This window comes from Passer domesticus, chromosome 18 (genome assembly GCF_036417665.1).
Source record: "Passer domesticus isolate bPasDom1 chromosome 18, bPasDom1.hap1, whole genome shotgun sequence".
NCBI classification, from domain to species: Eukaryota; Metazoa; Chordata; class Aves; order Passeriformes; family Passeridae; genus Passer; species Passer domesticus.
Genome location: NC_087491.1, coordinates 11,564,674 through 11,590,170, shown reverse-complemented (window position 1 = coordinate 11,590,170; position 25,497 = coordinate 11,564,674). Strand labels below are relative to the sequence as shown.

Sequence of the window (25,497 nt, the reverse complement as noted above, 5' to 3'; positions counted from 1 at the left end):
CCTGGGCAGGTATCAGGGAAACCCTTCCAGCCCAGGCTGCTCTGGGGATGCTGAGGCTGCAACAATGGCAAAAAAAAAAAAAAAAGGCCAGTTGATAAATGTCAAAAGAAATCCAGTAATCGGCTGAAAGCAATTTCCCGAGCTGTGGAACCGCCCTGGGCTCGCCATCTTCCTTTATTCATTTATCATGGTAAGGGCTTTGGCCAAAATACACAAAGCAGAGAAATTGTTGACATGTGGGGCCCTAGCAGAGCAAATCCTTCATCCTCCTCCCCCTCCCCGTGGCACACAAACTAACTTTTGGGGAGTTGTTTATTTAAGGAGTGCAGAGCACTTGGTGCTCTTTGAACCCAAGTGCCTTGGGAGCAGGGCTGGGGCTGCCACCACCTTCCTGCTGCTGTCACTGCCCAAGTCCCTGCTGCCCTGGAAGTACCTGCTCACAGCGAGGGGCTGAGCTGAGCTGTGAGCTCAGGACCTGCTCTGCACCTCCTCCAGCCCCTCAGCTGTGGTGCCAGAGACTCACAGGCTGGGGAGGCAGATGCTGCTTTTGGGAAGTTCCTGTGCTGGCTTTAGGTCTCCTCAGTCCTGGCTAAAGCAGCTCTGCTGACAGCACAGGTTTCAGTTCTCTCCCCACAGGGTCCCTGCCCACCCTGCTGCCATGGCAAGGGGCAAATGCTTGCTTTGGAACACGTGAGCTAAGGGAACACACCAGCCAGCACCTGTGTCCCGAGGCTGCTGCCCCACACCTCATTTTGACTTTATTTCCAGCAGAAATAAATGCTGAGGTTTGCAGCAGGACAGGCAGGTTCCTCTGGCTCCAGGGGGCTGAAGGTGTGGGGCAAAGATGGGGCACAAAGTGAGCAGGGCAGTCCTTCCTCTGTGCCTCCAGCAGTTTCCACTTCTCCTTCCTGATATTTTATTTTCAATCTCAGTTCTGTTCCCACCTGGATAAAGGACAGCAAGGAGAGCCCCCCCTCCCTCCAGCAGAGCCCAGGGCAGGCAGTGGGAGCAGCCAAGGCACAGAGCTGCCCCTGCCCACCCTGGGGCTGCTGGCCCAGGCAGGGTGGGTGCTGGGGCTGTGGCAGCCCATTCCTGCTCCTGTGGCACTGGGATGGTGTTTATCCAAGCAGCTCCTTGGTCTTTGCTGCCAGCAGCTTGTCCATCTCTGCAGCAGCCTCATCTGCCATTTGCTGGATCTGTGGCAAGACAGTAAAAATCAGAGCTGATGTGAGGTGATGCCACAGTTTAAAGGGAAAGGAGTGACCAAACCACCCTGTGGAACAAAGCTTCACGTGCCAGCAGAGCCCCAGTGGTGCTGGGGCAGTAACTGCCTCCTCCTGGGGCTGGGATCCCACCAGCCCTCAGGGTGTGGGAGCAGGGACTGGTGTAAGACTCTGAAAAGAGAGGCCCACACAAACTCCTGGCTTGGTCAGGTTTAACAGAGACCCCCAGGGCAGAGGCAGAGCTGCTGGTGCTGGCAGCAGGGAAGAGGGGCTGCTACCTCTGCTGGCACTGCAGGAAATGTCAGTGCCAGGAATTCACACATCACCTAACAATCTGTTCAGCTCTTGTAAAAAGAAATAAAGCGGTGATTGCTCAAGCCCTGCCCAGGGATCAGCACTCTTGGTAACAGGAGATGGACGTGGCCAGTGTGCAAAAGGGATGCAAACAGGCAGGTAAAGTCTGGAGCACAGTGTGCCATGCCCTGGATCCACGGGATCAAGACCTGCTTGTCTGCAAGGTCTGGCAGTGACCTTTGCTCATAATGGAAAATCTGGGTACAAGAAAAGAATTCCACTGGAGACGTTGCCTCCACCAGGGCAGAACACATCTGTGTGCTCTGGGAGAGAGGCTTCCCAGCAGGGTTTGGTTACAATGGCATGGCCATTTTTCCTGCTTGCACAAACGCTCTGTATATCGATGTTTATTTTTGTGAGCACACACAGAACTGTCCCACAGCATTTGCAATGTATCTAACTTTAGCTGCTAATAAACAAACAGCTAAGAAGTAATGGCCTGCCTTCAGAGGCATCAATTCAGCAGAACACTTAGGCTTGAGCCTGAGTTTATGCCCAAGTAATTGACTTTAGTGACATCTGCTCTTAGGGAATTAGGCATGTGCTTAAGTATTTTCCTGAACTGGAGCCAAAAACTCAGAACAGAGATAATCTTGCAAGCTTTTCATTAACAGCAACTGGAGCAATGCTCATTAACACATCTGCAGTGGCCAGGCACGGCATGAGTGGTGCTACAGCCATGGTCATGGATTGTTTCACTCCCCAAATTCTGCTGGTTGGTGCAACAATCCCTCACAGTATGAAAGCTTTTGGGGAATTCTTTTTCCCTGTGTCAACTTACAATGGCTCACATCCTAACTCTGGCTTTGAGACTGAAGCCCCAAATCTCACAAAGAAAAAGCAGATACAAATGTCATTGCCAGCTCCAGAAATCCAGCCCAGGGCTGTCCATTGCCCCGCTGGGTTCTCAGTGCTGAGGATTTGTCAGCAAGGACAAACCACTGAGCTGTGGGACACCAAAATATGGCAGAAGGAAAGAAAAATTACCTGCTTTTCTAGCAGCCGGATGGTATCTTCTGACACTTTGCTCTTGGACTTCTTTATTTGGGTGATGCTTTTGCTCCTCACCTTTCTCAGGGCCTCTTTGGACTTGTTGGTGGACTGCTTGGCCAGCTTGGCCAGGCTCTCCCTGTGCTCCCTCGTGACCCTGGGAGGGAGAGGAGAGGAAAAACACCGAAAGGAAAAGCAGTGTCATGTGTAGCACAGCCAGATTTATTTTCTGTGAAGGACTCTGGGTAAATGAGTGCTCCTCTCCAACTGCTGCTGCCCTGCTCAGGGACCACAAAAGCTGCTGGTTTTAGCTGGAGCTGGCTCTGTGTGGAGACACTGCCGCAGGGCAGAGGGACTGAACAGCTCAGGACACGTTTTTATTCTGCTTTGGTCCACCTGAGAAAAGCTGCCAGCTCTGCACAGCATTCCAAAGAAGCAGCCTTGAACCTAGAATGGAAAATTTCCAGCTCAGCCCTAAGCTGGGGATCTTGGACTGAATCTTGCTTTTTAGTTCTTGCTGCAGTGCCTGAAAGTCATCTTGAAATGTTCAGACTTTCCTTACTTCCTGCTGCCAAAGCATGTGTGGGAAAGAGGAAAAATCCAGCTCCAGACTTGAAAGATCAAGTGAAAAGTGTCATCCTAAAAAGCACAAGACTGCAAAGCCAGGAGGAAATGTCTGCTCCTGAAACTCGGATTTGCCTCCCTGCAGCTGAAGAGCCTGAATTATGTACCTGGAAGCTAATGAGCTTACCTTCCACTCAGTCTTATCCCAGCTCACCAGGACCAGGATTTCCCACCAAGATGATATGAACACCTGGGTTGACAAGAGGATGCTGCTGGACATGGTAAGCCACAGGTAACTCAGACCAGGAGAAGTTCTGGTGAACCCTGCCCCTGATGTGGGGCCAGTTACTGCTGTGGTGTCACGAAAAAATGTTCAGCTTCCTATCCCAAACTGAAAACTGGTGATGAGGGGGTCTGGCCATCAAAAAGGCTCAGGAATGGCTGATGTGTCCCCTCAGCTCATGCTCCAGCACCTACAGCTGACCACTGTCAATTGCTAGTGCTTAACATTAATATTTTAATTATTTTCATAGCTCTTGGAGTTTCCAGACTGCCTGGAGAAGGAAAATCCCTGGTGCACTCCCTGAGACTCACGAGCAGGAGAATGCGTGGGGGTGATACTGCAAAATAAACATTTCACAGGAGTATTTAGAAATTGGCTGCAGCAGCCTGGGTCACTAAAACCCTGGGGCCAGGACTCTTTCCACAGAGAGCTCAGGAAATGTGGGGTGAGTGCCTGGGCTCTGCCCCTCGGTGGGTGTGGGTTATGGGGGCTCTGGGGGCACAGCTGGACCCACAGCCAAGTTTCTGGCAGCCATCCCCATTGCACAGTGCCAGAGGGATGAGGTTTCCCAGAAGCAGTTGGTATTTACAGGAATTTGGGATGGCCAGGAAAGCTGGCAGACCCAGAGAGCCAACCCAGCCCAGGCACCCCAGCCTGTCCCCTCCCTGTGGGGGGAGCTGGCCAGGGAATGTCACATGGAATCTCAGACAACCCTGAGCTGGAAGAGCCCAGCTCCTGGCCCTGCACAGCCCTCCAAATCCCACCCAGTTCTGAGAGAGCTGTCCAAGCACTCCTGGAGCTCTGGGGCTGTGCCCATTCCCTGGGGAGCCTGGGCACCCTCGGGGGGAAGAGCCTTGCCCTGAGCTCCAGCCTAACCCAGCACAGGTGGCAGGAGGCTTCTGGTCAGCACAGGCTGGCCAGGAGGGAGCAGGGATCCCTGTGGATCCCCTGCACCCCAACACTGGTGCTCTGGAGCTTCTCACATCCCACCTCCTCAGGCAGAGCCCTGGCACACCCAGAGCCCCCAGTGCCAGCTCACAGGCACAGCTCTGCCTCAGGGCACCTCAGGCAGCTTTTTGGGGTGGAGCAGGGGTCAGTGCTGGCTGCTCAGCCTGCAGGAGGGAGCTGGGAGTCTCTGCCATGCCTGCTGGCAGGGAGGGAGCTGGGAGTCTCTGCCATCCCCAGCCGGGGGCTGCGGGAGCTCCGGGCTGTGCCCAGGGTATCGCTCGCCTGCCCGGGGCTGCCGAGCCTTGAAGGAAATGTTTTTGTTTATGCAGCACTGCCAGATTTCCTCTGCTTCTTGGCACGGGGTCACAGCTTTCATGCCTCCTTGTCTGTCTTTATTAACACCAATTTCTTTTTATCACCGCGCAGCGCCGGGGAGTTTCTCAGCGGGTTTTATGTTCCAGCCAGACTGTGTGTAAATTCTCAGCAATGCTACCAATAATGCCAGAAACAGACACTTTTCCAAGCAGATGCTGTTTCTGGTTAAGGAATCCATCAACACGAGCCAGGCCCCAGGTTTCTAAGGACAGTTGTTTTAATCCTGCCCCCAGATCTGGGACTTTTAAGCTGTTCTTAGGTATGTTTTCTTTTCTGTCTAGTAACCATTGTCCCTACCCCCTCCTAAAGCCAAAACAAAGTGTGAAGTGAACTCGGGGAAAGGGGGTCAGATGGGGAATGAGGACAAGCTCCCACCCAGCTGCCCTCCCCTGCAGCCCGTGGAGCAGCAGGGTCAGTCCTGCCATTCCCCCAGGGCCAGCCTTGTCCTGCCTGGGGACTGACACACTGACACGGCAGGGGGGTCACAGCTTTTTTTTAAATGAGGAATATCTTCTTTTCTGCCTCCCCCAGCACTGCAGGCCTCGAGGTCCAGCCCAGAGCAGACCCTCAGGGAGGACAGCCCAGCTCAGCTCAACACAAGACATTTCTCTGGGTGAAGGTGATTCCTGTGCCTCCAACACCAGGAATTTCATGTGAATCAGTTAAAGAAAAGCAGGCTAAACTAAACACTCTGCATTCATAACTGCAGATAAACATGGGCTGCAACATTTATTGCTCAATAAAAGGCAGGCAAGCTCCTGATGATGAGCAGGAGCAGCTCAGAACAGCTTTGGGGTGTTTCCAAGTGAAATCTTTTGGTCCTTTCTCCCCATAGTAGGTATCTTTGCTTATTTCTTAAAGGGCAAAGGGAAAAAAAGGCTCACAATGAGTCATTAAACTTTCAAATGAGTCATCTGGCTTTCAGTAAAGCATGTGTAAAAATATTACTGATTTACAAACAATATCCAGTGTAACACAATAGGTCCAAAAAAGATGAATCTAAAAATGAGGCAATACCATAAAAGACACAAGGTCAGGTCAAATTTGGCCAAGAGATCAACCAATACAAATGTTCCCATGGATGGTTTTCTTTCTTTTTTTTCCCTTTTTTTTATTTTTGTAATTTTTATTTTTAAACCCTCAGAGGCTACTTTTTATACAAATAAATATTGCCTGTGCAGTGCTAGCCACACAAACAGGAGAATGCCTTGGGGAGCAGAGGGATCCTGGCAGGCAGCAGAAGTAAACACCAACCACACGAGTGTATTTTTTCTGTTAAAACTGCATTGCAAAAACTAAACTGATAGAATAAATACTGAAAAAGCAAACTCCATTTTTTAATGCTCTGCTGAAACACTCTGGAGCACAGCTGGACCTGCACAAGGCAAAATATGGCACATGTGTGTGCAGCTGATAGGTCAGACTGAGGGGTGGTTTTAATGACAGGTAAGGACAATTTGGATTTGGTTTCATTTTTACTGTGCCTCCCTACCTGAAAGAACCAAAGTCTGCAGAACCAATATTAACGTTGTCTTTTCATTTCTGATTTGTTGCTTATTTTGCACACCTGATGTAATTCTGCCATTTCACTGCATCTCTGTCATATATTCTTTCATGAACTGCTGGAAATAATGCAAAACTTAAAAAAAAAATTAAAAAGTAAATGAGGAATATAATTATCTTTGCCCTGCATTTTTCATTAGGGGGGTTTAACAGGCTGGAAGTGTTTGTCTTTCTGGTGGGTGGCTGAAACTGCCACAGCCCCAGACATGGAGCTAGAGAGCAGAGGGGACTGGGGTGCCATGAGGGCAGATCCACAGCTCCCCAAAATCCTTAACTCAGGACTTCCCAGGCTCCCCAGCAGCCAGGAAGGGACCGAGAGCTGCGAGCCTGACACAGGAGGGGAACTCGGGAAGAGAAGCCCTGTTTTTGCTCTGCAGCACCACAGAAGACAGTGACAGACCGCACACATTTGTTTAAAAACACAGGATTTTGTTAAAGCTCGGGATTTGCAGTTTTGGAGTTTCCTCCCCTGCAATTGGTATTCAAGGATGACCCAAGTGCCCATTAACAATCAAACCACTGTGCAGCAACCCGGGAGCCTCAGCAATTACGAAGATAATGGTGCCCTCCTCCTCCTCTGCCTCCTCTCCTGAGGAATGGGGGAAGGGCAGGGAGCAGGGAAGGAAAATCAGCAAATAGAATGATAATGTCATTGCCTCTCACCAACAGCAACGGAAAGCTGCAATTAGACTGATCAAAATGCTGGGTAAAATTCCACAGAATGTTTAAAGGAGGTTTACAGCACAAGAAATACCTGGTTCATCTTTACCAAGAAGTCACCTGCTTGTGCAAGGGGTTTCTGCCTGCCCTGTGTGGGAGCTGTTTGTCTGTGCCATGGTTGAAACCATGCCCTGCCACACCTGCCCAGGTGTTCAGATGCTCCATAAGGTCTGAGCACCCACAGGAGCTGCTGAATTTTGCTTGTGCCACCCAGGGCTGGGCCAGGCTCTGTGTGTGGAGCTGCTGGGAGATTTCTCATTTCATCTGAGTGGAGCCCCATTCCCGGGTCACTTCTCCTTATCCAAACTGAAGCATGGATGCAGCAGCACCTCCTGCCTTATTCCAGGTCTGTGTTGGGTGAGGGAAGTGATGCTCAGCCCTTGCCCAGGGATAACCTGTTTTTCCAGCCCCACACCCAATTTTCCATACCAGTTACACACTGTGTATTACACAAAAGAGTGAGCAGATTTTTTGCCAAAGCTATAAATTTCCTTCCTCTCACTTTCATCAGTTCCTTTTAGTGCTCTCTGCAGCAAGGTGCTACTCTCCCCTAACATCACTGGTTCAACACTGCTGTTCTGTGCTGCTGTAATTGCAGGAATTTAGAGCAGGGCAGCAAAGAATCAGCCCCTGGATTTAAGCAATACAGTTTCAAAAGCTTTTGGCTCTCTCTTTCAAAGTGCTGCAGCCAGCCAGGGCCAAGCTTCTTCTGCAGAGGGAAGATGAAAAATAAGATCAATCATCAGATGCCAAGCTGTGGTGACAGAGCTCAGACATTCCCAAGAGGTTTCACAAGACCCTCCTGAGGGCTCAGATTTTTTCCTGAACCCGAGCTACAGCTCTTTGGAAAGCAGCTGCATGGGGGCAGGCAGCAATCAGGCATGCTCACCCTCGGAAGGGCACTCCCTGCAGGGCCCTGAGCTGTCCTGCACGATGAAGGGCACGGGTACTCACTTGGGCACCGGCACCCGGATCACCGCCCCGTCCACCTCTGGGTTCAGGTTCATGCCACTCTCCCTTATGGCCTTGGCAGCTGCAGCTGTGCTCTGCAGAACAGATCAAAAGGTAAAGGGAATTAGGAAATAATCATTCCCATATGCCAGAGCTCTGTCAATAGCTGGCAATCCATCTCCATGGAACATGGAAACATTTACTTGTGTTACCAGTGAGATCAGGAAGTTACATTGGTGCAGAGAGCTTTGATCAAACCGAATGGGAAACTCGGATTGGGGTAGGGGGGCAGGCAGGGAGGAGAGGGGAAGGGAAGCAACAACAAAAGAAAACTCTTTGGCTTCTTTGAAACTGTTTGGATGGTTTGAAGCAACGCAGAGTGAAACCGCAATAAATTCCCAAGGCAGGGCCTGACTGTGGCAAAGGAGATGAAAGATTCTGAGCATTTAAAAATTCCAGTTGAGCGTTTCTCCCTAGAAATCACCCAGTGCCAGTTCTGAAACCCTAATGAACTTAACCACTTCAGCACCACAAGCTGACCACAGGACAGAAGGGCAGTAGCAGAAGGCTGAGAACCAGTGCTCATGCCCAGCTCTGTTATTTTACAGATTATTACTGAGGATTAATTTCTCCAAACTCCCCCACCGCTGGCTGGCACTCTGCTGTGTTTGGAAGGTGGGGTGGCAGGTTTGCTTGGTGACTGCAAGGTGATTCCAAGGCTCCAGCCCCATCACAAGGTGTGAGTGCACCTCTACAAGTGCCAGGCTTTGGGTTAAAGCAGAGTTTGGCCAAGAACACCCACAGGGCTCTGCCAGGTCACTTCATCCTTGACTCTGACAAGCCCCAGGAGTTTTTTCCTGTGGCACTCATTTCCTACCAGGCATGATGCTATTTCTGATACTCTTTGCCATCATTAACTTTAGCTCCAGGCTGCTGCAGTATTTATGTAGCTCAGACTGTATTTATAAAGCTCAGCTTTTGCCAACTGAGGCACAAACTAAAGCTCTGCAGATTTGTTCAGGTCCCTCATGTGTGACATCACTGAATGAAATGAATGCTCTGCTGGAGTTCTGCAGGAGACAACTGCTGTCCCCTGAAACTACAAGGGCAGAGAAAATGCAACCAAAATGATCTCAGCACATTAGGAATGTCAGTGTGTTATTCCATGGACAGTGCCTGCTCTGCAGGAAAGAAACACTCAGTAAGAACTGTGTTGTTTAACATAGATATTGGAGGAGATAGAAGAAGAGGAAAGTAATGAGAGAAGGGAAAATATTGCAATATTGCCTCCATCCTCTTGTAGCCTGTGAAAAAAATAACTGTATTCAAAAACCCACTGTTGTTTGGTTTTATAACTCTTGGGAAGACTTTGGCTCTGCAAGTCCTCTTCTATGATTATTTTATTTCTCAGACTCTTCAGGCAACTTTATTTGCTTCTCAGTGTCATGAACTACTGACTGTATGCTGTAAATAATGACATCAGGTGATCGTGTCTCTAATGGTTTCAGTCCAATCTACCACAAAACAGGTGTGGGTATAAAGCAACTGTACTGAGAGAAATGTTCAAGTGCTCCTTTAGCATAGAAAGCAAATGTGGGCAGTGCTATCTAGAGGATATTTGATTTCTCACGTGCCCATTTCTCAGCCTGGACATGGATAAGCCATGGAGGGACTTCCCTGGCCCTCTCAGCACCGACAGGCCGCGGGACCTCGCTGCTGAGGGGCCTCCATTCCTCAGGGCCTTTACACACTCTGAGAAACACTCAGGCATCAAGAGCCTTGCACTGACCTCCTCTGAGACCTTGCTGACTTCATTAATTGGGGAAAGCCTTTGCAAAATAAATAGAGATAAGCCCTGGCACAGCTCCAGCCCTGGAGCAGGAGGAGTTGTTAACCTTGTGCTCTGGGACCTGCTGCAGGCACCACCAGGGCTTGGGCTGAGCTCAGCTGGGATTTGGATTTGCTGCCTCGCTCAGGGGCAGGCCTAAGGCTCCTGCAGAAAATCAAAAGAACCTGTCTCTCACAGAAGATAAATCAGAGACTTTAATTTGGGCTCTGACCTGGAGGTGCCCAGCCCAGCAGTGCCCAAGTCGAGCTCTGTGACAGCACTCAGCAAGAGCCAGCTCAGCCCCACCTGGGAAGCTGTGCAGAAGGTCACAGGCTCCATCACAGCTTCTCTCATGAGCTCTCAGGGGTATCAGCAGCCCTGGTAATACATAAGCAAGTTTCAGAGGTGTCTGATGAAGTCCCCAGCACAAATTCCAGCTACACGTCTGGTTTCTGTGCATGGCCACGTCTTGACAAGGAACTGAAACAAATACAAGAGGGCTGACAGAGCCCTGCAGCCATGTGTGCAGCTCAGGTGAGCGTGTGTGCTCAGACTTCTCACAAATGCATGGGAAATGGGGAGGGCTGGAAGGGCACAGTGGATCCAGGCATCTGGTCCATGGTGCTTCGTGTTCTTTTGCAGATCCAACTTGGGGAAAGGGCCTGCAAAGCAAAGCCCTGGATACAACCCTGAGGGCAACCACAGCACTCAGTAACTCTGCTCTGACCCTGTGCTGCTGCAGGTGAGCTGCTCTGGGAGCCACGTGGGGCTGGAAGCTGCTGTCAGCAGCAAAATGCCCCTTCTGCTCTGTGTCAGCTCCCAGTGACACAGCCCAGCCCCAGCTGCAGCCCTGCCACGTTTGACTGATTTTGTCTAAATGCTCCTTTGCTCAGCATCAACCTGTTTGCTCCCGTGGCAATTATCTCCCCTGCCAGCGTGTCCTCACCTCTGGAAAACTGGTCATGTTCACTATCAGGAGCTGCGGTGACTTCTGTGAGATCTGCCCCAGCTGGTTCAGCGGAAACTTCCCATCTTTTGTCACCACAGTTATGTGATCCAGGGCCCCTCGAAAGAACCAGACACAGGGAGCTTCAGTGAGACAAAAACTGTGCAGGGGTGCTGAAGAAAAACCTGTACACACTGCCCCACTTCCCTCCTGCCATGCAAAATGCAGAGGTTACAAAGGAAAAAACGGTGTTTATTCAGACTTCAGGTGCTGTTTGTGTTCACAAGTTAAATATTTCAAAGCTGCTCTAAAGCACAAAAACATGAAAACAAAACTCTTGTTTGTTTTTGCTGCTAGAATAGGAAAACTAAGCAGGATTGTTAAGAATTGAAGGGAAATGGTTATTTTTTTTCTTAATTCTTACAACTTAAAGAAAATCAAAATGTTGCTATAAAAATCAAGACAAATATTGTCTTTAACTTAGCAGTGCTATCTAAAACCCCTCTATTTTTTCCAGGCCCCCAGAGGGGTGCTGTACACTGCCTAATTTAAAGTATTCCATTTCTCCCTGAGCTACTCTTAATCTGCTCTCTATTTTCTGCTGCAAAATGTTAACAGGCCAAAAGGCACATGGGACAGGAGGTACTTTATCAGTGCAATTAAAAAAAATACCTATGGTTAAAATAAATAGTTAAGAGACCGAGCTACACTTCCCAGCTCCATTAAAGACAGAAGTGCCCCTGCCAGAGCTGGGGTGGTGAATGATTCCAATTTGGTCATTGTTTAATGTTAAATTTTATCCCTGAAACTTGATACGCTTACAAATGTTCGGAGTGTTACAGAAACTGCAGCTTAGGCAAACATTCACATTTCTCCCTAAAACACAGAATCCACGAAGGAGGCTTGTACAGGTTACTGCCCACAAAGATGCACAGCAGAAAAAGGTTTGTATATGCCAGACACCAGCCCAATGGCAATCTCCAAAAGGATCATTTAATGGCAATTGGATTTTTCCTGCCCTACTGCACCATTAGCTGACAACCTGCTTCTTCATCACATCTGCAAACAGTTCAGTTAGACACTTTTGACATCTCCCACTTAAAAAAGCTATTTCCAGGAAGCTATTAACAAAAATGGATCCTTCCTGGTCAAGCTCAGGGTGAAGAAAGCCCCAATCTGGGATGTCAGGGTTGGAGGAATTGGGTAACTCCAGGAAAAGAAAATTGGTTTTGAAAAAATCTGATTGTCCATTACTAGGATTTGTATCCTTATTTCAGGCTACAGAGCATCACACGAGGAGGTACCAACCTGCTGAGGTTCTAACATTGAGATTTCTGCTGAAATCTTCTTTCAGAGCTTCTACAACTGCCTGCATGTCTTCACTGGTTTCCTCCAAATTGATAATATCCTCAACTAGGGCAGCACTGATGTTCACTTTGGCGTGGCTCTGCCCTTTACCTTTAGCTGCACATTGCACAAAAAGTTAGTTTCTATTTCTGACAAGCTGGTTAGAAAGTAGAAAAGAGATATTAAAGTGAATGAATGGAGTGACTTAGAATGAAGGCTAAGATAAAGTGAAGTAAAACCAAAGTAACTGGATTTTTAATGAGTAAAGAGCTCACCACTTGAGCACATCAGCCAAAATAAATAAAATATATATAATATATATGATATATTATATTAAATATAATAAAGTATATTTAATATAATATTTATTTATTTTATTCATCATATATAATATAATAAAATAGATTATATATAATAAAATATATATTATATATAAAATATTGTATATAATAAATATATATAATTATATATAGTATATATTTATATATAATATATAAAATTATATATATGTTATATACACATATAATTATATATAATATTATATATATTATATTATATTATATATAATAAAGTGACTTAGAATGAAGTCGAAGATAAACTGGAGTAAAACCAAAGTAGGTGTATTTTAATGAGTAAAGAGCTCACCACTTGAGCACATCAGCCAAAATATATTAAAAAATAAATAATATAATATAATATAATATAATATAATATAATATTATATAATATTATATTATATAATATACTATTATATATAGTAGTATATATTATATTATAGTATATATTATATTATATATAATAGTATATATTATATTATATTATATATAATAGTATATATTATATACTATTATATTATATATAATAGTATATATTATATCATATTATATTATATTATATTATATTATATTATATTATATTATATATATTATATTATATTATATTATGTTATGTTATATTATATTATATTATATTATATTATATTATATTATATTATATTATATTATATTATATTATATTATATTATATTATATTATATTATATTATATTATATATAAAAAAGTATACTTTCAATACTTATAAGCACTGCAAGAGCGGCTGCAGAGCCGAGCAGAAATCTGCCGTTTTTACCTCTTTTGGTGGCCAGCTGCCTGCCCAGCAGCCCCCGCGGGAGCGGGGCCGGGCGGGGGGCCGCGGGCAGCGCCCCGGGCCCCGCGGGGCAGCGGCGGAGCAGCAGCGCCGGGAGCGGCCGCAGGCAGCGCAGCGCCAGAGCCATGCTGTGCCCACCTGCGGGAGAGAACGGCAGCGGGGCTGAGCTTGCAGCCGGGTTTACCGGGCAGCTCCGTCATGGGGCAGCGGCTCGGGGCTCTGCCGTGCCCACGGGACATGCCGGCATAGGGCTCGGGGCTGCCGGTACCGGCTGCGCGCACCCCGGCGGGGCTGAGGCTGCCGGCTCTGCCTCCGAGCCCCGACAGCCCCGCATTCACGGGGCTCGCTCCCGCTGCGCCGTGCGGGGCTCCGGGCGCTCCCCGCGGAGCCGCGGGAGCGCGCACGGGGCTCGGGCCCCGCGGAGCCGGCGGCGCGGCCGGCGGGGGCTGCATCTGGCGGCCACCGGGGCAGCGACCCCGACCCCTGCCCCTGCTCCCCGGTCCCCATTCCCATCCCGATCCCGGTCTCCATCCCGGTCCCGGTCCCCGGCAGGTGCGCACTGGCCCCGCCCCCTCGCCGCGCCCATTCAGGCCCCGCCCCTCGCACTGCCGCGCCCATTCAGGCCACGCCCCTCGCACTGCCGCGCCCATTCAGGCCCCGCCCCTCGCATTGCCGCGCCCATTCAGGCCACGCCCCTCGCACTGCCGCGCCCATTCAGGCCCCGCCCCTCACATTACCGCGCCCATTCAGGCCCCGCCCCTCACATTACCGCGCCCATTCAGGCCCCGCCCCTCGCACTGCCGCGCCCATTCAGGCCCCGCCCCTCGCATTGCCGCGCCCATTCAGGCCACGCCCCTCACAGTGCCGCGCCCATTCAGTCCCCGCCCCTCGCATTGCCGCGCCCATTCAGGCCCCGCCCCTCACAGTGCCGCGCCCATTCAGGCCACGCCCCTCGCACTGCCGCGCCCATTCAGGCCCCGCCCCCTCGCCGCGCCCATTCAGGCTCCGCCCCTCGCATTGCCGCGCCCATTCAGGCTCCGCCCCTCACATTGCCGCGCCCATTCAGGCCCCGCCCCTCGCATTGCCGCGCCCATTCAGGCCCCGCCCCTCACATTGCCGCGCCCATTCAGGCTCCGCCCCTCACATTACCGCGCCCATTCAGGCCCCGCCCCTCACAGTGCCGCGCCCATTCAGGCCCCGCCCCTCGCATTGCCGCGCCCATTCGGGCTCCGCCCCTCACAGTGCCGCGCCCATTCAGGCCCCGCCCCTGGCCCCGCCCACCCCGCTGCCGCCGCTGAGGGCGGCCCGGCCCGCTCGCCCCGGTGCCCCGTGCAAAGCCGCGCCGAGCACCGGGCACCGGGACCGGGAATTAGGGGCCGGGATCGGAGCCCGGAGGCGGCGAAGGGGAGGGGAAGGAAGGCGGGGGAGGGCGGGCGCCACCGCCTCGCTCACCGTAGCGCGGCCCCGCGCGTCCCGGCAGCGTCACCGGCCGCGCCGCAGCGTCACGGCGCGGCGCCGGGGGCGGGGCGCGGCCTGCGCACCCGCGGGGCCATGGAGCCGGGCCGGCAGGCGCTGCCGCTGGAGAACGCCTCCATCCTGTCCGAGGGCGCGCTGCAGGACGGGCACCGCCTGTGGATCGGCAACCTGGACCCCAAGATCACCGAGTGAGTGAGCGCCGAGCGGCGCCGCCCCCGCCGCGGCGCCGCCCCGGACGGGGCCTTGTTCCCGCAGCGGCGCCGGGCCCGGCCTCACCCGAGCACTGCCCGGCGGCTCGGGCCGGGCGGCACTCCCAGCTCCTGCCTGTGCCCCGGGGCCGCTCGCCCGCTGCAGAGGTTGTAAAAGCTCAGATCCGGGCTCTGAGGAGCAGCCCTGCCTGCCGGGCTGCTGCGGGCACGGATCGCTGCGGCGTGGTGTCTGTGTGTGCAGTGTCTGTGTGTGCAGTGTCTGTGCGTCTGTGTGTGTGCTGTCCCTGTCTGTGTGTGCAGTGTCTGTGTGTGCAGTGTCTGTGCGTCTGTGTGTGTGCTGTCCCTGTCTGTGTGTGCAGTGTCTGTGTGTGCAGTGTCTGTGTGTCTGTGTGTGCCGTGTCTGTGTGTGTGCTGTCCCTGTCTGTGTGTGCAGTGTCTGTGTGTGCAGTGTCTGTGTGTCTGTGTGTGTGCTGTCCCTGTCTGTGTGTGCAGTGTCTGTGTGTGCAGTGTCTGTGTGTCTGTGTGTGTGCTGTCCCTGTCTGTGTGTGCAGTGTCTGTGTGTCTGTGTGTGCAGTGTCTGTGTGTCTGTGTGTGTGCTGTCCCTGTCTGTGTGTGCAGTGTCTGTGTGTGCAGTGTCTGTGTGTCTGTGTGTGTGCTGTCCCTGTCTGTGTGTGCAGTGTCTGTGTGTCTGTGTGTGCAGTGTCTGTGTGTCTGTGTGTGTGCTGTCCCTGTCTGTGTGTGCAGTGTCTGTGTGTGCAGTGTCTGTGTGTCTGTGTGTGCCGTGTCTGTGTGTGTGCTGTCCCTGTCTGTGTGTGCGGTGTCTGTGTGTGCAGTGTCTGTGTGTCTGTGTGTGTGCTGTCCCTGTCTGTGTGTGCAGTGTCTGTGTGTGCAGTGTCTGTGTGTCTGTGTGTGCCGTGTCTGTGTGTGTGCTGTCCCTGTCTGTGTGTGCGGTGTCTGTGTGTGCAGTGTCTGTGTGTCTGTGTGTGCAGTGTCTGTCCCTGTCTGTGTGCCGTGTCCTCCCCCGAGCGAGGCTGCACACTGCACCCCCTTGAAGCTGAAAGCATCCCTGCTCTCCAAACCAGGCAAATGTAGAATGTCAGCTGGAGGGTGACGGTGCTACAAGCAGTGGTAAAGCAAGGCACAGCCCAGGAAATTGTACCCAGGGTGGTGGGGTCTGTGGGGAAATGCAGGTGGGCAGAGCTGTCAAACAGCAGCTCTGCTTTGGGGTTTTGCTGGGTGGGTTCAGCAGAGCAGAGTGGCTGCAGCAGTGGGTGGTGGGGAGTGCTGGGACTGGCTGCTGTGGGGGGTAATGCACAAATCAAACGTGTGTGTGAGCATTTCATGTTTTCTCCAGGCTGTGGATAATTATCTCCTGCACAAGCATAACATTTGAACAGCTAAATTGTCAGGGGAATGTGATGTGCTGTCCAATATTTGGATAGGGTGCTGTGAAACCACTAGGTTGTATAGAAAGAAAAGCAAACCAAAACAATTTGGGCTTTACACACTCACAACAAACAAGCATTTCTGATTAACTATTGTGTACGCCTGTCGTGGAATACTTTTTCTTCCTGGTTCTTTTTGTGTGTGTGCAGGTGCTGGGGTTTGTTCTGAGTGTGGTTCATCTGAGCAGAGCAGCTCCCTAACAGCCTCTAAATGGGATCATTAATGCTCTGTGATTTCAGCCATTCAGCTTTGGAGGTTTCTGCATTCATTGCCTCTTCTGTCCCACAGCTCTGGTTTGTCCACATTCACTGACCAGGTGAAATTCAATATTGGAATTCTTGAGTGTTGTTTGCTGGGTGCTCAGGGGTTCAGGAGCTGGCTGAGGGTGAGGGTGGGAGTGCATTGATCCCTCACTGCCCAGGGGGACCCTCAGTGCTGCTAAAGACCCTTTCACAGCAGGTTGTTCCTTTTGGTCTTGGCCAGATAAGTAATAGGTTTATATGGCAAAATTTACTGTTTTCATCACTTGGATGAAGTGAGTTTGGTGGTTTCTCAAACCTGGAGTGCTTCCATGCTCCTAAATGTTTAAAGTTTGCACAGTGATGAGTGACAGTGCTTGCTGCTTATTTCAGGCTTTATAATTCTGTGTCTTGCTTTCTGTTTTGCTTTAAAATGGCTCTTCTCTCCTGCAAATGATGTTGTGTCTCCATTTCCTTGGGAATAAAAGAAGAGGAAGCTCCTTTCAGCACATTGTCAGTGTAAAGAAAGTGTGTGGTCAGTAAATTTCTATAAATCATCTTGACCCTTATTCTCTCATGCTAAGGGCTTACATCTCTAGTTCTAGTTGTTCCTCTGAATTATTCCTGTTGAGGTTACTACTGACATGACTACATCAAACTCCTGAAAATGAAATGTTTCTGCATTTGCTGCTTTTATCTGTTTTTTAAAGAGCTGCCTTTCTTATTTCTGCGTTGGATTTGTTTAAGGCAGAGTAAGGTTGATTGAGTTGTTGGCAGAGTTAATAAGTGGTTGTGACGCTCTCGAGCAGAAATGAGCTCAGAAAGTCTTGAATCAATCCAAGACTTCCATTTAAAGAGCAAGCTAGAGCTGCAGTCAAGTGCTGGGGAGTTAATAGGTAATGTACACATTGCAGTACAAGCTGCAGGAGCAGCATTTATAAATGTAGGGCTGCCCACAATTACAGCCTGGGAGCTGATGCTCTGGGGAGGCTGTTGCACACACTGAGTGACTGTGCCTCAGTTGGGGATGTTGACGTGCCCTGGGCACTGGGTTTTGGTGGCTCTTCAGCTGGGCACTCCTCCCTGCTGGCAGTGGTTGTGGGTGACTTCTTTTGGCCAGCACCCTTGAAGCAAGGTCTGCCTGTGGGAGAGGTGCTCTTGAGTCTCCTGAGCGTGTTCCCAGCAGCTGGAAGCAGGACAGCTGGCACCAGGGGCTTGTGACACAGGATGGTGTCTCCAGGCACTCTGGGAGCCGTGAGATCCCTGCCATGGGGTCTGCATGGGGACAGCAGCAGGTGGTTCCTCGTGCTTTGGTGTCCCCAAACCTGCACAGCAGGGCAGGGCACGTGCTGTGGCTCAGCTGTGTGGTCTCATCACCCCATGGGGCAAAGCCACATGGTTCAGTTCTGTCTCCATGTGGCAGGTGGGCTAAAATTGCCTCCTCTGCCCATTCCTGCTCCTAAAGCTGCCTGAGACTTCCCAGCTTTTTGGCCAGGCAAGGATCTCATTTTCAGCTCTCTGGTTCACATGGTCTGGTTTCCCGTAGCCTTTCAATGCCCATTCATTATCCAGGGGTACGAAGGAGCGGGTGTTGAACTTCCTCAGCTGCCGTGCTGCTTGTGGAGGATCCCATCTCCACGAGTCTCACCTAGAAAACAATGTGTGCACAAGCTGTTGTCACAGCCCCCCGCTGGCAGCTCCCAGTGGGGCAGAATTCCTCGCAATAATAGATTTCGCATGTGGCCCGCTCCCCGCGCGGGGTCCTTGGGACAGCATTGTTCAGAGGAAGCCTTGCCTGCGTCTGAATAGCGCTCGGGGTGCCAGGAGGAAGAGAGGAGGAAAAGGAAACGGGGGAGCTGCAGGTTTGTCTCGCATCCACATCAGATGACAGGAAGTGGGGATGGAGGTTGGCCGCGGATCCGCGGAGGGGCCGTGGCCGTGCCAACGCTTCCAACCCCGGGTGACACACGTTGTTGCCATAGTAAAGCTTTTTACATCTTCTCACCTTTTTTTTTTGTTATTAAGGCTTCAGGTTTTCCATGACAGTCTGCTTCTTCGGTACCTCTTGGCCTGAAGAGCTACTTGTCAAGTTACTGTTAATGCCCTCAGTATTTTAACAGTAGCAGACCATAATCACAGCCTAAAACATTGGTTATACAGGATTTCTGAGCTGCTCCACGAGAGGAGGTGACCTGCAGTTGTAAAATTGCAGGCACGGTTGGAAAAAGGGTTCTAAACAAAATAGATGACATAAGTTACTTCTAGACTGTTGATGAAAATTGTTTTAAAGGAGCAACTATCACCTCACTGCTAAGAAGGTATTATTTGAATGCAGATGCTCTCAGGAAAAAAAAAAAACCAAAACAAACACTCCCAAAAAGTTCCTTTTGGCAAGGCAGCTGCAGGGTTTTTTAGTGCAGAACTCAGGGAGAATCCTCCCTGCCCTTCCCCTGCCTCTGTAATGGCCAGAAAGGGAACAGCATCCTGATGTAAGGACTCTATTTCCATACTGCTGGAATTCCGAGGACTCTTTGGAGCAGTGTGTTTACAGAAACAAACCTGAGGTGCCTTTACATATCGTGGAGGCTCTGGAAGTCCAACATGTGGAGTTTTTTATGCATCACGTCTCCAAAGTCAGTGTTTTCACTTGCACATCTGTGTCTGCTTTTTGGAAGTGTGAGGTGGTGAAATTTGGCTACTGTGTAATCAGCTCCTTTTCTTCACCCTGCTCTTTCCAGTTCCCCTTGCTTTCAGGGCAGTTTGAGGGCTCACAGGTATTGCAAAGGATGTAGGAAGCCTTCCATAATCAATGACAATGTGTGTGTTCCCCTGGGGGTAACTTGGCCCTGCTGCACTGCTCGTCTGTACACACGCTGCACCTTCACCTCTTTAAAAGTGCACATCCTGAATGTCCACTGTGACCCATCCTGTGGGATGACTCACATTCCTGGAACTTTCTTGCCTGACTTCTGAAGCTTAACAAAGGGCTAAGGCTCTTTTCAGACATCCTATCAGGCTTTATTAGGAAAAATGTTGTCTGCCCTTCCCATCTGGACAGTGCCTGGTGCACTTGGCTGCCTTGGGCCACTGCTGACCATTCATGTCTGGACATGGGAGGTTTCCTCTGGTGCCTGGTGTTATCCTGGCAGGCTCTCTGAGCACTGAGTGTTACCTTCAACACTGAAAATTGGGGTTGGACTGTGTGGTTTGCTAACAAACACTATACAGCTGCTTGGGAGATGAGTCTTGACTAAGACACCCTTATTAAACAGTTAAATAATTCTTAAATGTCAGGGATGGGGTCAGGCAGTGAAGGAGCAATGAGTGTCACTTTTCTCCTGGGTCAGCCAGTGCTGTTAAACACTTCAATCCCAGGGAACCAAAAAAAGCTGCAAAGAACTTTCAGGATTAGATGTGGCCTGTAGAGCATATGTGCTCCTTGTTTTAAGTTGCTCAGTGCACCAGATACTAAGCAGACAGATTTACTCTGGCTTTCCCCAGTTTTATTGGAAACAGCACACTCCCCACTGGATGGCAGGAAGATAATTGGCTGAAAAAGTGTCTGACTTCCATGAACATGTCACTGGAAGGCTGTCTGAGCCAGAAGCACTGGCAGATTTAGGCTGGATGGTACTGAGGGCTGGCTGGTGCCTTTTTTGTTGAGGCCTGCTGGCAATTCCTGGCTGCAGGTTGTTCTGTTTATTCTGTCTTCCTGCATCCCCATCTTTTCCAGGCAAGTGTCTGTGTGCCCTGGGGTGTCCTTGCCAGAGCACTGGCACGGTTGGCACGGGGCAGGGGTGGGTTTGTGCTGGGATAGGGAGGGCAGCAGGAGGAGCAGGGTCCTGGGGGATGCAGGTGCTGTGGGCTCAGAGTCCTTGAGCTGGGATAGGAGTACAGGGGATAGAGCTTCAGGTGCTCACATCAGGGCTAGGAGGGTTATGCTTAAAAGCAGGAGTGATTTAGTGAGGTAGGAGTCAAAGTCCTCCCAACCCCTTGGGAGCCATTGCATAATTGTCCAAAAGGCAGCTATTAATAGATCTCTGTGCCCTTCAGCTGGCACTGCTGGGAGGGAGCTTTGTGCCTTGGGGCTTTGGAAAGTCACTGGTAGTGCTGCTCAGAGCTGTGGATGCTGAAGGGGCACTGCACAGGGCACCCCCCTCTGCAGGGATTTGGGAATGTGTGTGTGACACAGCTGAGTGTGAGCTCTGTGTGTGTGTCAGGGGTTCCTGTCTGTCTCCTCACTGTCAGTGGGGTGAAACATGTCATAAATGTTTTCTCTTCCCTTCAGATACCACCTCCTCAAACTCCTTCAGAAGTTTGGCAAAGTAAAGCAGTTTGACTTTCTCTTCCACAAGTCTGGTGCACTGGAAGGGCAGCCCAGGGGTTACTGTTTTGTCAACTTTGAAACCAAACAGGTGAGTTGCTTTTTATCTAAAATTCTGGTATAAATTACTGACTTCTCTCCCTTTTTTTTTTTTTTAATGCTAGTTCAAAACTACAACAGGAAAGGTTAAATTCAGTACTTTGTCTACACAAACCCACAGATTCTAACAGCTCTGCTCTGTCACAGCCACTTTGTGACTGCTCCTGGAAGTAGCAACAGTGATTTTCTTTCTCCTCTGCTGTCTTCTCCTGAATCCTGCTTTTTAGTGCTAACCACAAAGGGCCAGTTCTTTGCTATTTTGCAGCTGGTGATAAGGAAGTCAGAAGAGCCCCAACACTGTGCATCTAGAAAATGATTCACAGCAAGGTGGAGCAGCAGGGCAGATAAAGTCTGGCTACTGGGAGTCTCAAAGGTGTCCCTGGATTGGGATACAGTGGGATAATTTCTGTGCTGTCAGCGAGCTGTACTTACAGTAGGCTAAATAACAAAGAGAAAAGGGCTCTTTCCATGTGAGTGGGTTTTGACTAAAGGCTTGGTTTGTTTATGGAGCTGTCTTCCTGTGCAGGAAGCAGAGAAGGCGATCCAGTGTCTCAATGGGAAGCTGGCCCTTTCCAAGAAACTGGTGGTGCGGTGGGCACACGCACAAGTCAAGGTAAGCTGGCTGCTGGGAGAGGAATTGCTTTCAGTTTGCAAAACTTAAAAGCTTTAATAATAAAGCCTTCTTATCAAGGCAGTCTTGGCCTGGCAAAAGAATTCTAGTCTGTTCTAGGAAATAACTCAGTTGATGTTTACAATCTGCAGCTTCTCCTGGGCTGGATTAGCTGTGAGTGAGGACAGGCCCTTGAACCTGGGGGTCTTTGGGAGGGGGTTTCTGCTCACAGCAGTGTGAACACATTACTTCTCTAAATGCCCGTGTTTTAACTTTTCCCAAACGTAGTGAGTAATTGGCTGGAAGTTTGAATCCTTCCCTTTGTGGTTTTTTTGCATAGGAGAGGTATGGAAATTCCCAATTACCGGTTACTGTGTTACTTGGTTCCACTTCTGAAAGCACTTATGTGGCAGCAGCTCTAATTAGTTTTGACTTTAAAGTAACATACTCTGCATCTAAGCTAAATATCCTTTTATTCCTTGCTCCGTCACATAAACAATCAAGTTTTTAAGATTGACTTAGGCAGTTCCTTCTGGAACATCCTTATTTTCATTTTTTAAAATTCTTTTCTTGTTTCTCCTACAGTTATTGTATTTGATAAAGCAATTTATTTTGAATAACTTTCTTTGCAGATAAACAAATTTTGGGGAAAGCAGAGAGGAGATGCCTGTTGCTATTTTCCTTTGGATAGTTTTCTTTTAGTTGATTATCCTGCCAGCAGCTTTCTGCTTTATCAAGTATATTAGTGCATCTGTTTCGGATGCTTAAAAATCCAAACCAGGTATCTTCATTAAAGGAGACCACATTGTTTTAGTTACTGACTTCAAGGGCTCTTGTCAGCACATCCCAGCTCGTGCAAATCCAGTCTCCATTTTCTGTGTCTGTGGAGCTGCTGGGGTGCCACGTGCTTCCGGATGCCTGAGGAATGATCAGGCCAGGGAGTCTGAGCTGGAGGAGTGAGTGTCTGCCCAGCTGCTCCTGGGTCTGGGGAGGAACATGCATAAATAATCACCCCCTTCACATGCCATTTTCCAATCCCTGAATGGAAAGACTTAACAGCACAAAACTTTGGCTCATTGTAGCAAGAGTTGTTTTAGACAAGAGCAGCACGGTGCTGAGCAGCTCTGAGATGAGTGGCCAAGGCTCACCAGACGCTGTCGGTTTGAGCAGCTCTGCTGAAAAACAAACCTGACTCTGTGCCAAGCGAAATAAGGAAGCAGAACACTGCAAATAGTTCAGGAGGCCCGTTGCCCACAGAGATGACAGACTCACAAGCTGCCTTCTGCAGAAGGGAGGGGGTTCCTAACTGATTTTTTTTCCTTTTTTTCCCATCTTTTCTCCCAGGACTGCCCAGTTCTGTGCAGTCCTGTGCTTGGGTTACCTTCTGGCTCTGCACAGAAAGAGCACAGCAAACAGTGCAGTAGTTACCTTCAAGTTTACCATCTGTGCTTCCTGCCTTATGTAGAGGGGAACAAGAAGTGACAGGATAAGGTTTAAGGATCCACAGTGCAATGCACATAACTGTTCAGTATCCAGCCTGCATTCCACGTTGGTACTAAGCAAATATTGTGGTTGGGATTTCTTTCAGTGTTTGGCCACCAAAATCTTCCCTAGCTAAAGCTCCACCAAACCTGAGGCGAAGTTAATCCAGCTTTAAAGTCCATCTGTGGGGAATGCTTCTTTGTTCCTAATTGCAGCTGACTCAGTCCTTGGTCTCTTGCTTGCAGAGATATGATCACAATAAAAATGAGAAGATCCTTCCAATCAGTCTGGAGCCATCTTCCAGCACGGAGCCACCCCAGTCCAACCTAAGGTAGGAGATGGGTTGGGTGAGAGGTGACCCTGCTGTGGGACTGGCAGGGAACCAACTTCTTCCATGTCAGTAAGATTTGGAGTTGTTGACATTGTTTGTGTTAAAAATGTAGCACAGCAAAAAAAGCTGTTTTTGAAAGGGCAATGCCTGTGAAGTCTCTCACTTGATGTGGGACACTTCAGACTGGAAGTTTATTTTCTAACTGCAAAGCCAGTGGGTGGTAGGAGGGGTGCGAGGTGAGATGGGGAGTTGGGAATGTGTAGCACTCCAGCTCCTTTGGCCAGCATCTCTGCACTTCATGTGAACTGGGTTTTTATTGGACTTATTTGGTTCAGCAAAATGCTTAATGAGCAAGAAGTTCCACAATAGTGGCAGAAGTTAAAACAAAGTCACAGGTAGTACTTCACATAAAACTAATTTTTTTTTCTTTTTGCCAGTGGTTTTTTGCCTGTAGGTCTTGTCCGTGGAATGTGGTTAAATTCTCCAACCACTGCATTTACCTAAAGCACATAGCTGCTTTGCTAATTCACAGCTTGTTTGTGTGGTTTTCCTCTGTGTTGTGTCAGTGGAACCCTGTGAGGAACCAGGACCAGATTAATGCACTTGCCCAGAGATAAAATGACCTTGTAATTCAGAAGTAACAGGCTAGGAAGGAAAGAGCAGAGGGGTTTGAGTCATGCAGATTGTTAACTGCATCATGGCACAAAGGGGTTGTTCTAGTGAGGATGGATGGTGCAAGAAGCCACAGTGTGGCAGGGAACATTCCTCCCTCTCCATACCCAGTGGAGGATGGTGAATAACAAAAGTCCTAGGAGTTTGGGGTGTAACCTAGGGTAGCTTCTCCCTTTGGGATAAACCCTGCTAATGCTGAAATAATGTTTCTTCCTGACCTAATTAGAGTCTGGGGTTTTCCCATCCCGAGCGGGCTGTAGCTGGGAGGAAGTCTGGCTTTCATTTCTCTGCTGTTCCCAGCAGCCTGCTCCCAGCTCTGCTCTGCTGCACATGCTCAGAGCTCCTGAAATGACATCACTTCACATGAAGTAGGAAGCCTTGCCGTGTTCTTGTCTCACTCAGCGTCCTCCAGGAAGCACCAAATAGGTGCAGGGGTTGTTATTTTGGGGTCTCTTGGAGGAGCAGTCCCGTGCAGAAGCTGAAATGCAGCAGTGGGGGCTGCCTGGCCCCTCCTTGTGCAGGGAGGATTCTCATGTCAGCAGAATCTCTGGATTTCTGTACTTTGGTTTCATGCTAAGATCTGCTCTTTCTCTTTCCAGTGTCAGTGCAAAAATAAAGGCCATTGAAGCCAAGCTGAAAATGATGGCAGAAAATCCAGACGCAGAATATCCTGCAGCACCTGTTTATTCTTACTTCAAGCCACCAGATAAGAAAAGGACTACTCCTTACTCCAGAGCTGCCTGGAAATCCAGAAGATGATGCTTATGAGTGGATGATGGTAGCAAGAAACACTGCTTTGTATACCTGGAGTGCTCCAATGCTTTTGTACTTTTGTAGAGTGGGAAGGACAATGCCACCTGAGCAGGGCACAGCCAGCACAGCCCTCTGTCACACCTGAGGGTCTGCACCTTCCTGCCTGTGCAGCTCACAGCTGAAGGCTGTTCAGAGAAATAGGTTCCCTTCAAAGCCTCTGATGAACACACAGGCAACCTCTCGTTAGTGTGCATTCATTAGCCAGATTAGAAACAGTAACCAGCGTTCGGAGTAAAGCACATCCAAAAATACTCCATTTAACTGATTACTTTTTAAAGTATTTTTGAACAAAATGTATTCCAATTCATGTTTTAATGGAAGGGGAAGCACTTGGTTTTGATTAACATGCTGTAGTTATAATGGAAATACTTTTTCATCTCAATAAAATTCATTTTAAATAGATCTTGCAACACCTTTAGTAACTGTGCATGCAATATTTTATATGCACCAAGGCCAATTGATTTTGCATTTTGATTTGCACACTCCACAATGTTACTTTATGGTATGGTAATGACACAGCCCAGGTATTTTCAGTGCCTGCCTGTAGGAATTAGTGTA

General features: G+C 49.4%; 2 protein-coding genes and 1 long non-coding RNA gene across 8 annotated transcripts; 2 read left to right on the top strand and 1 right to left on the bottom strand.

The window, feature by feature from the left end:
- Positions 1-133: 133 nt before the first annotated feature.
- On the bottom strand, positions 134-14,821 carry MRRF (mitochondrial ribosome recycling factor). Of its 6 annotated transcripts, none has more exons than XM_064394093.1 (7): positions 14,691-14,821; positions 13,221-13,376; positions 12,054-12,209; positions 10,746-10,864; positions 7,975-8,066; positions 2,565-2,724; positions 134-1,196 (listed from the first exon to the last, which is right to left on the bottom strand). In XM_064394093.1, exons 2-7 carry the CDS (start codon positions 13,363-13,365, stop codon positions 1,119-1,121), a joined length of 750 nt encoding a protein of 249 aa, XP_064250163.1. In that variant the 5' UTR covers positions 13,366-13,376; positions 14,691-14,821; the 3' UTR covers positions 134-1,118. The 6 variants fall into 6 exon arrangements, with proteins under 6 accessions (XP_064250163.1, XP_064250164.1, XP_064250162.1 ...); XM_064394094.1 differs by lacking the exon at positions 14,691-14,821 and adding an exon at positions 14,520-14,664; XM_064394092.1 differs by lacking the exon at positions 14,691-14,821 and adding an exon at positions 14,388-14,463.
- On the top strand, positions 2,723-6,413 carry LOC135283371 (uncharacterized). The gene is made up of 2 exons (XR_010349166.1): positions 2,723-3,859; positions 4,789-6,413. It is a non-coding gene; the product is annotated as an uncharacterized LOC135283371 (long non-coding RNA).
- RBM18 (RNA binding motif protein 18) lies at positions 14,734-25,341 on the top strand. The gene is made up of 5 exons (XM_064394098.1): positions 14,734-14,902; positions 20,897-21,023; positions 21,558-21,644; positions 23,369-23,454; positions 24,726-25,341. The coding sequence occupies exons 1-5, from the start codon at positions 14,790-14,792 to the stop codon at positions 24,883-24,885; spliced, it is 573 nt and encodes a 190-aa protein (XP_064250168.1). The 5' UTR covers positions 14,734-14,789; the 3' UTR covers positions 24,886-25,341.
- Positions 25,342-25,497: the final 156 nt, after the last annotated feature.

What these genes read in the sequence shown, in the direction of transcription:
- RBM18 (XM_064394098.1), top strand. Translation starts at nt 14,790, where the DNA reads ATGGAGCCGGGCCGGCAGGCGCTGCCGCTGGAGAACGCCTCCATCCTG. An exon ending in TCAACTTTGAAACCAAACAG is followed by an intron (nt 21,024 to 21,557) that starts GTGAGTTGCTTT and finishes CTTCCTGTGCAG; the next exon opens with GAAGCAGAGAAGGCGATCCA. An exon ending in CCACCCCAGTCCAACCTAAG is followed by an intron (nt 23,455 to 24,725) that starts GTAGGAGATGGG and finishes TTCTCTTTCCAG; the next exon opens with TGTCAGTGCAAAAATAAAGG.
- MRRF (XM_064394092.1), bottom strand. Translation starts at nt 14,460, where the DNA reads ATGGGCGCGGCAATGCGAGGGGCGGGGCCTGAATGGGCGCGGCACTGT. An exon ending in GCAGCTGGCCACCAAAAGAG is followed by an intron (nt 12,210 to 13,220) that starts GTAAAAACGGCA and finishes TGCAATGTGCAG; the next exon opens with CTAAAGGTAAAGGGCAGAGC. An exon ending in TCCGGCTGCTAGAAAAGCAG is followed by an intron (nt 1,197 to 2,564) that starts GTAATTTTTCTT and finishes GTCTTGCCACAG; the next exon opens with ATCCAGCAAATGGCAGATGA.